Raw genomic sequence first — 13,425 nt, 5'->3', positions numbered from 1 at the left:
CCCTTCTTTGGTTGAAAACAATGAACCCCTATTTTGCAAAGACGTTGTGCCACCGACTCACCTGGGAGCCTGAGGGTCCCCTAACTGCCGGTGACCCCCCTGCCTCCCATCTGAACCCGGCACCCAGGCCGTGGGCCCCGACACGAGCCAACTCAATCACACGGCAACCACGGCAGCCCTGCAGCTCCTGTTCCAAGCCAAAGATTGATTTCTGAGTCCTGCCTCCTGAGGGGACGGAAGTGCCCATCAGGAGGGTGAGCAGCAGCTCACAGAGGGCCGTGCGGGCGGCGGAAGTCCCAGCAGATCAGATCTCAGACCCCGGCCCGCAGGCGGCCCCCACTGCTGCTGGGCTGGGGAAGGAGGGGCCACAGGACAGCTCGGCAGGCAGACGAGGGCCGGGCGGACTTTCAGACACCCCCGCGCCTGTGCGCTTCCCCGAGGGGCTGGCTGAACAGCACGTGCTCGGTGCCCGCGCGGGGCTGGCTCGTCCAGACACCTGTTTCAGTAAGAAAATGCGGTGACGTGTGTCGTTTTTTTCAAAATCACTGACCCTTTATTTTCATCCTTATTTTATCATTCCCAGAGAGTGCCAACTTTCGATGGGTCACTTCTGAAAAATCTTTGTTGGTTTTTACGATTATACAAAAGTAAAAATATAGGTATTATAATCTGCAGGACTTTAAGAAGTCAATTTTAAAAAATTATGAAATAAGTGCTTACTTCAAAAACTTCAGGTTTTACAAAACACAAGATTTAGAAAATTAGCCCTTTCTAATCCGGAGCACCCCCACCGCGTCTCCGGGGTTACTGTCCAGAAGGCACGTTTCGTCGCAGACTCCCGTGTGCAGAAACGTGCACGTGCCCTGTCTTGTGCTCCGGCATCAGACCACAGTCAGCCCTTCCCCTACGGACACGCCGGAGGGTCTCCCGCTCTCTGCCACCAGAAATGACGGTCCTTGCACGTGCTTTACCGAATACAAACGTTTTACCCCAAATGGGCTGCAACCCTTGGGAGCAATCAGTAAAGCCGAGAGGGCAGAGCTCTGCATGTGTCGCGGGAGTGCCGACCCCGCCGAGCGCGGACACAGACCACTTGTCCCTCAGGCCAGCGCGGCCACGTCTGGCCTGACTCCGGGCCAGTGGGGAGGCCACCCTGTGTGCGCACAGCAGCGGGGCCACTGGGGCGGGCGGGGCTCGAGCTGAGGACGATGCCTCGTTCCTGCCCACCCACACGTGTCCTGGCTGTGCAGCAACAGGTCCTCTGGCGCTGGAGCTCAGCGGTGCAAAACCCGCTTCAGAGGCGTAGCGGGGACCTCTCAAGTCTCCAGGAGCCACGCAGTGACAAGAACACAAACAACGGGCATCGCACCCGGGGAGGAGGCACGGCTGCCTGTCACGCCTGTCACTGGCCCCTGCGGGCCGGCCGCCGCCTCTTCGGCTTCGTCCGCGGTCTGTAGAGCCTGCGTGGGTCGCAGCTGAGCTTGTGGGTGGTTTTCTTATGGCAGGCGATGTGGACCAGCTTCAGGTTCTCCGAGGTGAAGAGCAGGCCGTAGAAGTACTCCCAGGCCACCTCCCTGCCGTCCCGTGCTGTCACGGCTTCCGCCAGCGTGGGGACGACCGTGCGCTTCTTCTCTATTCTGCAAAGCAAGGGAGAGCCGGTCACAAGGCGCCAGAGCCATCCGCGGCCCCTGCCAGGACATCCGTCACAACAGTGCGGAGACATTTCGCCTGGCTTCTCCTCGGCCCCCGCGGCCGAGCCAGCAACCACGGCTGAGCCAGCAACCAGCGTGGGGGCTCACGGGAAAGACACAAGTGCGACGGTTCAGAATTCACAAGGAGCCACACTTGGAAACACCCCGGAGGAGCAGCGCGGCAGGGACACCTCATCTCGCCGTCAGCAGAAGGAGAACGGGGGACGGTCCACTGGGGCACCACCGCACACAACCGCACACGCTGGCCCGGCCTGGAACCGGCAGCCTGGCTTGTCTCCCGCGGGACGGCTGGGACCACGACCTCTTTAAGTCCCGGGAAGGATGAAGGGAAGGGGTAGATCCGGTGGCCTCGGTCCCCACCAACGCCCGTCCTCACGGTGCTGCCGGAGCGAGCGCCTGCCTGCCGGAACCCCAGAAGGGAAGCTTCCCCTCGTCCTCCCTGGACAGCGTTGGGAGAAGGGCCGACTGTCTGTCCAGCTCCAACCTCATGCTTGTGTGTGTCCGTGCTGCTTGGCATAAACCTGTTTCACTTACAAATCAGCCGTTCAAGGCCCGCGCACTAGCAAGGGCGGAAGCCCGCGGGCTGACGAGGCGGGAGGCCGGTGGACCGACTGCACAGACCCGTGTCCCGCAGCACGGACAAACGCCACACACAGGGAAAGAAGTGGATACTCGACATCACAAAAAAGAGGGGGCCCCACTGCCAGAAACAGAGACGTCCACACTTGACCCGCACGGTAAGCCACCACCCTGCAGTGCACCAGGGTCACAGTCCAAAATGGGGCCCAAGGGGAGAGCCGGGAGGTGGGACTGAGACCCCACTGCAGCCTTAAGTGCGGGAAGGGGAGTGGCGGGGAGCCCCGGGCTCTGGGGAGGGAGAAAAAGCCACCCCATCGGCCACCTACTGTGGCATCCCCAGCCCCACCACGGGGCTTGTGGGGCTGGGTGTGGCCGGGCTCCCGCTGATCCTGAAACTCCTGTGGCTGTGCTGGCTGGAGGGTGGCCTGGCGGCCGGGCTTCCTCCCCAGGGAGCCAGCTCAGGTCCCCCTGGGGACAGCAGAGCCCAGGGAACAGGCCCCGGTGAGCAGGGGTGTGTCAGGCACCCGCTGGAGCCACGCAGCCGAGCCTGACCCACGTGCGGTCGGGGGGTTCCCAAGGGGCAGGCAGCGGGGGACAGGATGCGGGAGCACCAACAACACGAGCATCTCCAGTCACCCAGAAAGCCAGGACCCTCGGCTCACCCTTCAGAGACACACAGTCCGACCTCACGCCGCCGCTCGTGTGGGAGCCAAGCAGGAAGTCAATACTCTGTGGTTTCGGAGCCACTGAAAGCTCTGGGCATGTGGCAGAAACAAAGGCAAAACCACTCTGTGGGGACAGGACACGCCAGCGCACACAGAACATCCACAGAAAACAATCCCGCTGAGAGGAAACTCGGAACCCAGACCCGCCGACATCACGAGGAGCGCACGGCAGTGGGCAAGGACCCCCGAGAAAGACCCGGCCACAGCCTCTGAAACAGACAGCTGACAACTCAGGAGGCCCCCGAGACCACCCTCTCTGCCGACGCCAACTCTAAGGCCCAGGGCTCCCGAGGCCACCCACAGGATTGAGAGTGCGCGACAGGCTCCTCCTCCCAGCCGAGGTTTGCGGTCACGAGGACGCAAGTGAAAATCAGCCAAGGACGGGCCCACAGGGTAGAGTCCAGGAAAGCCCCGGGTGCAGCGCTCCCGCCGCCCCCTCCCCACAGAGGGCACAGACCCCCTTTGGGGGGTGTCAGAACAAAGAAGGCGAGTCCCGGTCAGAACGGAGGGAAAGGCCTGCGCCCGCACACGCTCCGCGGTCAAGGACAAAGGTGCTGGACCACGGCCACCGAAGAGGCAGAGAGCAGCCGACGCCCGGAGACCGTGCTGTCCCGCCTTCCAGGCCTGAAGGGGGACCCCTGACGCCCCGGAGAAGCAGGTGACAGTCCAGGCTACAGGGCCGTCTTCCCAGGCGGGAGAGCGCGGGCCGCCCACAGACCCGCACGGACACCAGGCGTCAGAAATCGGAAAGGAGCCCGGAGGTCAAACGCGCAGGGAAGCGGCCCAGCCTGCTGGAAGGCCTAAGAGCCGTATTTACTGAGAACATGCTCGAAGCCACAGTTTGGGGAACGGTGCTCCCGCCTCTGCCGCCCGGCCTGCCCTCTGCTCCAGGCTGGCCTGTCCCACCCCTTAAACCCGGGACCGAGCCCACGACCCGTGTCCCCGCAGCGCGGCGGGTCACAGAAAGGAGCAGCCGACGGGCTGGAGAGCCACGCGTCATCTTCAGGCACGCGGTGCCCGTCAGAAGGGGTGAGGCCCTGCACCCTCCCTAGAGGGGCGCTCACCCCGCGGCTCAGGCACCAGGACGGCCCTTCTCCCCCCGATGTGCACCCTCCGTCCCCGGAGCCCGGGGAATTGCAGGCGGGACCCAAGAATCGGCCTTCCTGCCCAGTCCCCAGAGCTGCTGTGCCGCCTGCCCACGGCCCGGCCCGCCCCGCCACGGCCTGGAACGGGAGACCACGCAGGCCTGTCCCGTGCGAGGCTCTCCCCAGGCCGTGTTGTAACATGGAAACTCAGACCACACACGCCTACCAGCCCGGGAACGCGGGCACCGCTCTGCACCAGAAGACACACGCCCCCGAGCTACAGGCGCATCCTGTGAGGGTCCGGGAGGCTGCGGAGGCGCAGCGTGACGTCCCCACGAGGAACCTCGCTCGTCCCTTCTCCAACTCAGACCCCAGGGACCCGCCGAAGCAACAGCTGTCAGAAGGGCACGGACAAAGGTCAGAGGAGCAATTCCTGGGGGCGGAACGGGTGGATCCAGAAGGGCAGGAAGGCAGCCTCCACTGTCCCCGCAACGTCCCTTGTGCATTCAGTAAAGGGGGGGCCGTCTCCTTGAAGGGCACGGGAAGACCTCTGTCTTCAACAAGGAGAGACAAGGCCGTCATTATATTCCAGGAAAGCGTCTCCCCTAAGATAACACAATTCTATTCCTGCCCTTTTCTTAGAATGAGCTCACACACACAGAACAATCTGCGGCCTTCGCTCTCCAGGTGGAAGCAGGGACGCCCTGCACGCTGCATCGGAGCCCCCGCTCTGGGCTCGTCCTGATGGAGGTGAAGAGACCCCCTCCCACAGCCACCGAGTGCAATGCCAGGACAACGCCTCCTGGGCCCCACAGATGGGAGCTGGACGAGACAGAGGAGACCTGTGCCAGGTCCCTTGGCATGGATGGGGATCTGGACCAGCCCGTCAGAGCCCCTCACGGGAAGGACACCGATCCCCGCAGGTCAGGAGCGCACAGCTGGCACCCCGCCCACCCGGCACACCCAAGACACGGCAGGGCCCATAACCCAGGAGCTGTGCACAGCAAACACGAGGCAGCCGGCCAGCCACGGACACCATGGCAGGGATAGGCCCCAGCAGGTGCTCTTGGGGTCCGCGAACGTAGTTCTCAACAACAGTCCTGACCTCTCCGGAAGCCGTACTCACATGTGGTCCAGGTTCCACGTACTGAAGAGGACACGGCTCTCCCGGTTACCGTAGGGATTGATGGAGTGTTTGGAGGCACAGGCGTCCACGTCGAAAGGGCCCTAGGTCGCAAGAGAACACAGTCGACAGAGTAAGCTCAGTGCTCGCCCGCTGGTCTCGCGTCAAGCTGGAGGGGCTGAAAATGCCCACCCAGGAGGATTCAGTCCTGGTAGGCGGCTGCTGCCTGGGGGTGCCTTTAGGGGCGCCGGGGGGGCTCGGTCGTTCAGCGTCTGCCTTCGGCTCAGATCGTGATCCCAGGGTCCTGGGATCGAGCCCCACATCGGGCTCCCTGCTCAGCGGGGAGCCTGCTTCCCCCTCCCTCTGCCTGCTGCACCCCCTGCTTGTGCGCTCTCTTTCCTTGTCTGTCAACGAGCTAAACAAATTAATTAAAAAAGCCCCGTCTTTAGAAAGGTCCCTTTTCCCTCATGCCCCTTAGTATGACACTCCGCGTTGGCCAAGGGACAAGGTATTGTCATACTGTCAAGCTCCTGCCATTGTGAGGAACGCCAGACGTCGAATAGTCTGGACTGCCCGGCGTCGCTGTGCCTGTGGCGGTCTGTCGGCGCTCCTGGCCATGCCCCGTCTTCTGTCACTCCTTCACAGATGTCGGCTGAGCACACGCCACCGGCCGTGGCACCTGCGCCCCCCACCATCCTAGGATCGTCACCCCACGGCTTGCGGCTCCCAACAGAGCCCACGGCCCCCACATCCCCACCCTCGCTGCCTCACAGGGTCACTTGTCCTCTCCCACTGTTTCGTTTAACCCGACTTTAAAGCATCACCTCCTCCCTGAAGCCCCCAGCTTGCCCCACCCAGGGCTGGCCTGTCCCCCAAAGGCCTGCACAGCTCCCAGCTCCAAACCCACTGTCCTCGCTCGCATACAGACCTTGGGCCTCAGGCCTCCCGACGAGGACAGAGTGAAGCCTTTCATCTCTGCTCCTCCCCCGTGGAGCACCTGGGCTCAGGTGAGGCCCCCGGAGAGGACCTGAGGTCATTCGGAGCCCCACACACAGCTGGCTGGAAGCCGCAGTGTTCTGCTAGTCAGGGCCCATCACCCGCACAAGCAACTGCCTAGGCAGAAGCACGGGGAGCCCGTCTGTGGGAGGGAGGCCGGGAGGCCGCGCCTGCCTCCAGGGCCGGCTGTGCACCTTCCGGCCACCAGCAGAGGGAAGAGATTGTGCTGGAAATACAAAGGGGCCCAGGTACTCGGCGGAGCCCCAGAGGCCAGGAGTCCCCTGCCCGTCCTTGCAGAGGCCCCCAGCTCCAAGCCCCAGACTCATGACCCTGCTCAGTAGCCCCTACTGGAAAGTGGCGCCTCTGCAATTTCTCCGGGTCTCCGGGCGAGAGGCCCAGATGCTGCTTCTGGCTGCTGTGACCCCGCCCCCTGCCCAGGTCATGTCTGGACACAAATCCTAAAATCTGAGCTGCCACCTAGAAAGTGGTTTCAGAAGCTGGGAACTGTCTTTATGCGCCCATCCCCCTTTTCCCAATGGGAGCCAAGGAGAGGCCTCCACTCGGGACGCAGCCGTGCACTCCCAGCCCCATCAGTGGTTCTCAAAGGAGGGCCCAGAGGCGGGGCAAGGCCGGGGAGGCTGTGGGAAGGGCTGCTGGACCAGCAGCGGGGCCGGGAAGTGGGGTGTGGTGCGCCAGCCGTCAGGCAGGGAAAGGGGTTCCAATGCCACTGAAGTTGGAGAGCACTGGCTGAGATGCCCGGAGGGAAGCCCCGGGAGGGCGGGCGCAGCTGCCGCCTGGGCAGCCCCGGGACACTGGGCGCACCTGGCAGCAGAACCAGCCCTCTGGCGTGCAGAGCCGGCGGCCGGCCTTGGCGCCTCTGTCGAAGTAGGTGCCGTGGTACTGCGCCGCCCTGAGCTCCCGGCCCATGACGGCCACGATGCGGGAGTACTCCTCCTGGGCCTCCACGCTGACCACAGAGGCGTAAGAGCTCACCTGGAAGAAACCGGGGACCCTGCTGGATGCTGGCACACGATACCCCAAAGCCCACAGTTGGGGGGGCTTCATCGCCCCTGCCCCGTGCCCCCCGTACACCTGCATACCCCGTGCCCCAGCATCCTCACCCCACGCCCCACATGCCCATACACCTGCACACCCTGTGCCCCCTCTACCCCCACACCCTGCGCCCCACATGCCCGCACCCCTGCACGCCCCACTCCCCCCACACCCCACCTCTCTCAGGTAGCTCCGGATCCGGCTCTCACAGCTGTACCTCAGGTACCCAGACTTAGTCCTGAACCGAGACTCCAAACCTGCCAGGATCAAGAGAGACCAAACCACTCTGGGATCCGCGGCCCTGCCCTCCCGGCGGCAGCCTGTATGCACCGCTGGCCTCGTCTGAGAAACATGTCCTGCTCGCAGGCTCCGGTTCTCTTTGCCTGGGGAGGGGATCCCCAGACCCCTGCATGGGCATCTGGACGCCACCGAGGGCCTGCTGCTCCTGCCCCACAGCCCCCTCATGCACGGGGCTGCAGACTCCTGGGGCTGCTCCAACCCGCCCACAGGCCGGTGACAGACCAGCAAATGGGGTCCAGGCACGCAGTAGAATGTGAGCCAGCCTGAAGAAGGAGCGAGCCTGGGACACATGGGGACAGCACACGTGGCCTTGAGGGCTGGTGCAGAGTGAGACCAGCCAGGCCGAGGACACCCGCTGTGTGACCGCGAGTGAGGCCCAAGGAGGATCAGATCAGAGACAAAGCGGGCAAGCGCGGGCACCGGGGCAGACGTGGGGGACAGCGTCTGCAGTGGAGGAACCTGAGGAAGTTCCGGAGACAGACGGTGGTGACGGCTGCTCGCCAAGGTGAACGTACCCAACCCCCAGATACTACACACTCACACGGGCTGACACGGAAAACTTCATGTCACGCACACGTCCCCAGAGTTCCGAAACAGAAAGGCCAGCCCCAGGGTTGTGAGAGCAGGGGAGCCCGGCAAGGCCGGCCCGGGAGCTGCAGTGGGGATCCAGTCCCCCCTGTGCGGGGCTCTGAGCCCACCCGCCCCCCGACCCCCAGCTACCTTCGAACCACGGCGGGTCCTCGGCCCTGGTCTCGGCCGCGATGTTCCCGCTGACGGTGTGCAGGAGGTCGGCCAGCAGCTTCTGCCGCAGCGGGGCCTGCTCGTCCGACAGCAGCTGCCGCGCGGCCTGGATCAGCCCCTCATGCGGCTTGTGGAAGGCGCTGAGGAGGCGACGGAGGTCACTCACGTCTGCCGGCAGAAGAGGACAGAAAAGCCCGCAGCCCTCGAGCACGGTGCTGGGGAGACACGGAGGCCGTTCAGCCCCGCCTCGCTGCTGGGACTGCCCAGCCTCAGAGATGTCCTGGGCCCCAGTCCTTGCCCAGACACCGGCGAGCCGCTGCCCACGCCTGGGCCAGTGCACCCGCCCCGCAGGTGGTGCAAGGTCGGATCTGGCGGGAGCCACACCAAGCGAGTGGCTGCCCTTCTCTCCCTACACAAAACCTCCCACGTCCTTGGGCTTCCTTCTAGACCGCCCCCTGGGTCTCCCCGCCACGGCCGCTGCCCCGGGGGGCCTCCCACACACCCCTGCTCATGGTCCTGTTCACACCCCTGCTCACACCCCTGCTCAAACCCCTGCTCTCTGCGGAGCAAGCACTGAGCACGTGGGGCACCAGAGTCTACCGAGAGCCTCAGAGACGCCTCGGCGGGCAGAGACAGCAGCACACGGAACGACGCCACCCCCTGCCCAGCAGCGTGGCGCCCGGAACCAGAGGCTGTTCGGTGCACGACAATCAACCGGTATCACCCACCCTTGATGGGCTAAAGAAAAAAAATCCCCAACCACAGTCGCTGCTGCAGAGAAACGCTCCCAGGATGAGGGCTTGGAGAGAAGTTTCTGGACTTCACGGAGAGCCTGAGCACAAGAGGAAAGCGCAGAGAACGTGGACTTCGTCAAAACGGAAAACCTGCGCTCCGTGAAGGAGCCTGCTCCGGGCTGCAAAGACCAGGGACAGAGCGGCGGGAACGCCCACGAGCCACACGCCTCCCACACGCATCCAGAACACATGGTGGGAAAAGACCAAAACGCAACAGTTGCAAACTCCAGTGAGAAGACGGACAAAAGACAAATGCACAGAGACACTTCCCCAGAGAGGACAGCCAGACGGCCGACTAGCTCAGGGAAGGAGCCAACCGCACGTTCCACGGGAGCGCCAAGTCGCCCGCGCGGAGACAGCTCTGCACACCCGTCGGGGCGGCTGCACGGGAGACGGCCGCACCGCCCGAAGCTGGACACGGGACAGGGCCGCGGCTCTGCAACAGTCCGTTCCTCTGTTTGAACAAAACCACTTCACTGAGACGGGTCCCCGCCCCTCACAATGCACCGCGTGAGAGGCACAACCCGTGTCTCCTAGTCCTCGAAAAACAGGCAAAGGTTACATACTCCACCGTGGAACACACCACACTCCCCACAGCTGTCTCCTGGGGGCGCTACCTGGGGCTGCACCTTTTGGCCACGATGAGTAAAGCACCTAATAACAACCGTGCGCCAGTTTTCCTGTGGACTTGCGCTTTCGGTCCTCTGGGGTACACGCTAGAAGCGGGGTTGCGGGGTCACAGCTGACCAGTCAGCAGAGCTGACTCTGCTGGATCATCGGGGGACCACCAGCCCGTCCCCCAGGGCAGCGGCACCGCCTCACGCCCTCCAGCAACGGGCAAGCATCCCAGTCCCTCCAGGTGCTCAGCAGCCCGTGCCCAGCCCCGTGGGGTGTGGGGTGCCCCCCTCGGTGCAGTCTGCGTTTCCCGGGGGGCGAACACTGTGGAGCATCTTGCTATGTGCTTGCTTGCCATCAGAGTATCTTCCTTGGAGAAATGTCTACTCACAACCTCTGCCCGATTTTAAACTGGGTTTCCCTTCGCCGATGGGCTGGAGGACTTCATTTACTCCGGTACAAGCCCCTTACTAGATACGCGATTTGCTCATTTCTCCCATCCTGCAGGTGATCTTTACACCGCCTTGATGGGGTCCCAAAAGTCTTGCATTCTGAAGTCAAATGTATCTACTTTTTTCCTCTGGGTGTTCACGTGTCACGTGTAAGAACCCTTAGTCAAGTTCAAGGTCATGAACAGTGCCTGCCCTGTTTTCTTCTCAGGGTTTTAGATTTCTAGTTCTTGCACTGAGGTCCCTCACCCATCTTGAGTTGATTTTTATGTATGGTGCCAGGCGAGGGTCGGGCCCACTCTTCGGCATGTGGGTGTCCCACAGTCCCGGCGACATCTGGTAAAGGGGGGATTCTTGTCGCAGCGGACGGTCTTGGCACCCCTGGCACCTTCAGCTGATCACAGACACATCAGTTCATTTCCGGACCATCTTTCAATCCCCTGTCTCGACTACCGCTGCTTTGTAGTAAGTTTTCAAATTAGGAAGTGTGAGGCTCCTCCTGTGTTCTTTCTCAAGAGTGCTCTGGCTATTCTGGGTCCCTTGAAATTACATATAAATCACGGATTAGAATCAGCTTGTTGATTTCTGCAAAGGAATGAGCCGGAGTTCCAGGAGGGGCCAGGACGACTTGCAGACCAGTCTGGGGAATGGGGTCAAACCTTCTGACCCATAAACACACTGTATTTTCCCATGGATTTAAATCCTTTTCTTGCAACAATGTTTTATACGCTTCAGAACATAAGTGTTGCACTTCTTTTGTTACATTTATTCCTAAATATTTTACGCTTTTTGATACTATTGTGGATATAATTGTTCCCTTAATTTCATGTTTAGGGTACTCGTTCCAAGTCGGGTTTTGGGTGTATAAAACCTCCAGTGCGATGTTACAGAGAAGTGATGAGAGGACACCGTCGTCTTGAAAATTTAAACACACACTTACGCCATGACCCAGCCCCTGTACTCCTGACTTCTATTCCGAAGGAATGCAAATGGGTGTCCACACAAAAACCTGTACGTGACTGGCCACGCAGGCTTCATATGTAATAGCCCAAAACTGGAAAGCAAAACGTCTCTCAGCTGGCAAACGGGGAAACAAACTGGGGCCCAGCCGCATCACGGAGCGCCACGCAACGGTCCACGGGAACTCACAGCACGTAGACGCTCTCAGGGGCTTACTGCCGAGTGAGAAAAGCCCATCTCAAATGATCACACACAGTGTGATTCCATTTCCTTCATGTTCTCGAAATGACAATGTTACAGAGACAAGAACACGTAAGTGCTTGCCAAGGAGGAGGGACAGCAGGGCTGGGAGGGGTAGGCATGGTTACAAAGGGGCAGCGAGCGAGAGAACTTTGCCAGCGGGGGGGCACACTGGCAAGCACCAACACAGACCAGACACTGGGCACAGCTCCAGCGACCACCCCTTCCCTAGGAACTCAACGGCCAGCCAGGCTGCAAGGAATACGGCCCCTCTCTCTGGTCGGCCTCACTGACAAAGCAGCGCAGGCCCCAGCCCACCCATCCCTCCCTTCTGCCCTCAGGAGTTACTAGGATAGTCAGATGAACATAAAATTTAAATAATGTCAAAAAGAAGAAAGATCATCTAAAACACCCAACTGGACAACGGGGCTCCTGGACAAGAGGAGCGGCAGCTCTCCCTGATGCTGGGGGCTCCCCCTTCCGAGTTCTGTGCGGGAAGACCCCCGGCAGGTCGGTGTCCGCGCCCCCCTCCCCCAGCACCTACCAGGCCAGTCCGGCTTCCCTGCCACGCTCCCGCATCCGCGCCACTTACAGCCTTGCCAGGTCTGGCCCGCGGTGAGAAGCACCAGCTCCGAGCCGTCGGGGAAGCTCCAGAAGTCATCAGCGGTCAGCTCCGTGCCGTCTTCGTACAGGCACAGGCGGGAGCCGGCGACAGGGAGCTGCGGGGAGGCAGGGCGGGAGGCTTCAGTGGCGGGTCCCGAGGGTCGTTCCGTCCGCCGTGCTCCCCCAGGCCCCATGCGCATGGCACCGGCGGACGAAGACCGGGCGGAGCGCGGTCCCGAGTGGCCGCGTGCGGAAACAGACACCCTGCGGGTCGCTCCAACGCACAAGCCACGGGGCCGTGGATCACGGCGGGGGCGCCGTGCAGGACACGCCACGCTCGCCCTCTGGACAGGGGCGCCCGAGGCCCGACCCCCAGGCTGTTTCCGAGAACAAGGCCTGAGGCCTCCACTCGGCCCGCGGGCACCCCGTCAGCAGGACGCACCCCCGGGCGTCGGCCACACGCGCCCGGCGCACCCCGCTTCCCCGGCGGCCACGGCGCGGGGACGGCTCCTCCGGGAAGGGACTCGGGGCCGCGGGCGGACACGGGCAAGCGGTCGGCTCCGGGCCGGCAGCGCCGCGCACACCCACCCGCGCGCCGCGGCGGTCCGGGGCCGGCCGGGAGAACCGCGGCGGTGGGGGCCGGCCGGAGCGACGGGCGAACCCGCGGGGACAGCGGCGCCGGGAGGCCTCTCGGGGGCCCGCAGCTCCGCCCTTCCTGCTGCAGAGGGGGAAACTGAGGCCGCGCAGGCGCACGCGGCGGGCGAGCAGGCGCGCGCGGGGAGCGCGCCGAGACCCTCGGGCAGAGCCGCCGCCGTCCTCGCCGTCCTCGCGGCCGGCAGCGGGAGGCGCGGCCCCGGGAGCCCCCACGCACCGCCGCGCAGCGGGGCTCAGGGGCGGGGACACGCGAGCGCGCGCCGGGTCGCCGCACCCAGGCCACGGGCCCCGCACGGGGCGGCCCCCGCCCCCGCGTCCCCCCGCGCGGGCACCTGCAGGAGGAGGCAGCCCTTCCGCAGCACGTCCTGGCAGCTGCTCCCCGCCACCCCGAACTTCTGGGGGCCGTGCAGGGCCCGCAGCTTGAACGTCTTGGGCTTCCGGGACAGCGCAGACATCCTCAGGGCCTCCGACCCCGCCGGGGGTCCGCGCGCACGCCGCAGAGATCAGCCGAGCGGCGGGGGTCCCGCGACCTGGCGCCTCTGCTGCCGGGACCGAGGGCGCGCGCAGTGCCCCGGAAACTCCATTACCCAGAAGGCCAGGGAGAGCGGAGGCGCGGCCTGGCCTTGTGCGCAGGCGCCGTCCCCCAGAGACTCCATTTCCCAGAAGGTACGGGGAAACGGAGGCGCGGCTCCCCCTTGTGCGCAAGCGCCGTCCCCCAGAGACTCCATTTCCCAGAAGGTCCGGGGAACGGAGGCGCGGCTCCGCCTTGTGCGCAGGCGCCGTCCCTTAGAGACTC

At 63.5% G+C, this 13,425-nt stretch overlaps 1 protein-coding gene across 2 annotated transcripts; it reads right to left on the bottom strand.

Moving 5' to 3' along the window:
* Positions 1-530: 530 nt before the first annotated feature.
* On the bottom strand, positions 531-13,175 carry DFFB (DNA fragmentation factor subunit beta). Of its 2 annotated transcripts, XM_044236998.1 has the most exons (8): positions 12,962-13,175; positions 11,942-12,091; positions 9,692-9,705; positions 8,294-8,529; positions 7,451-7,530; positions 7,043-7,213; positions 5,228-5,328; positions 531-1,637 (listed from the first exon to the last, which is right to left on the bottom strand). In XM_044236998.1, the coding sequence occupies exons 1-8, from the start codon at positions 13,082-13,084 to the stop codon at positions 1,403-1,405; spliced, it is 1,110 nt and encodes a 369-aa protein (XP_044092933.1). In that variant the 5' UTR covers positions 13,085-13,175; the 3' UTR covers positions 531-1,402. The 2 variants fall into 2 exon arrangements, with proteins under 2 accessions (XP_044092933.1, XP_044092932.1); XM_044236997.1 differs by lacking the exon at positions 9,692-9,705 and having other exon boundaries at positions 8,294-8,482; positions 11,965-12,091.
* Between the last annotated feature and the right edge of the window lie 250 nt (positions 13,176-13,425).

This window comes from Neovison vison, chromosome 2 (genome assembly GCF_020171115.1).
Source record: "Neovison vison isolate M4711 chromosome 2, ASM_NN_V1, whole genome shotgun sequence".
Classification (NCBI taxonomy): Eukaryota; Metazoa; Chordata; class Mammalia; order Carnivora; family Mustelidae; genus Neogale; species Neogale vison.
Note: the sequence above shows the minus strand (reverse complement) of the source record. Positions and strands in the feature narration are given on the sequence as shown.

What these genes read in the sequence shown, in the direction of transcription:
- DFFB (XM_044236998.1), bottom strand. Translation starts at nt 13,084, where the DNA reads ATGTCTGCGCTGTCCCGGAAGCCCAAGACGTTCAAGCTGCGGGCCCTG. An exon ending in AGGGCTGGTTCTGCTGCCAG is followed by an intron (nt 5,329 to 7,042) that starts GTGCGCCCAGTG and finishes CTTGCGACCTAG; the next exon opens with GGCCCTTTCGACGTGGACGC. An exon ending in ACGTGGAACCTGGACCACAT is followed by an intron (nt 1,638 to 5,227) that starts GTGAGTACGGCT and finishes CTTGCTTTGCAG; the next exon opens with AATAGAGAAGAAGCGCACGG.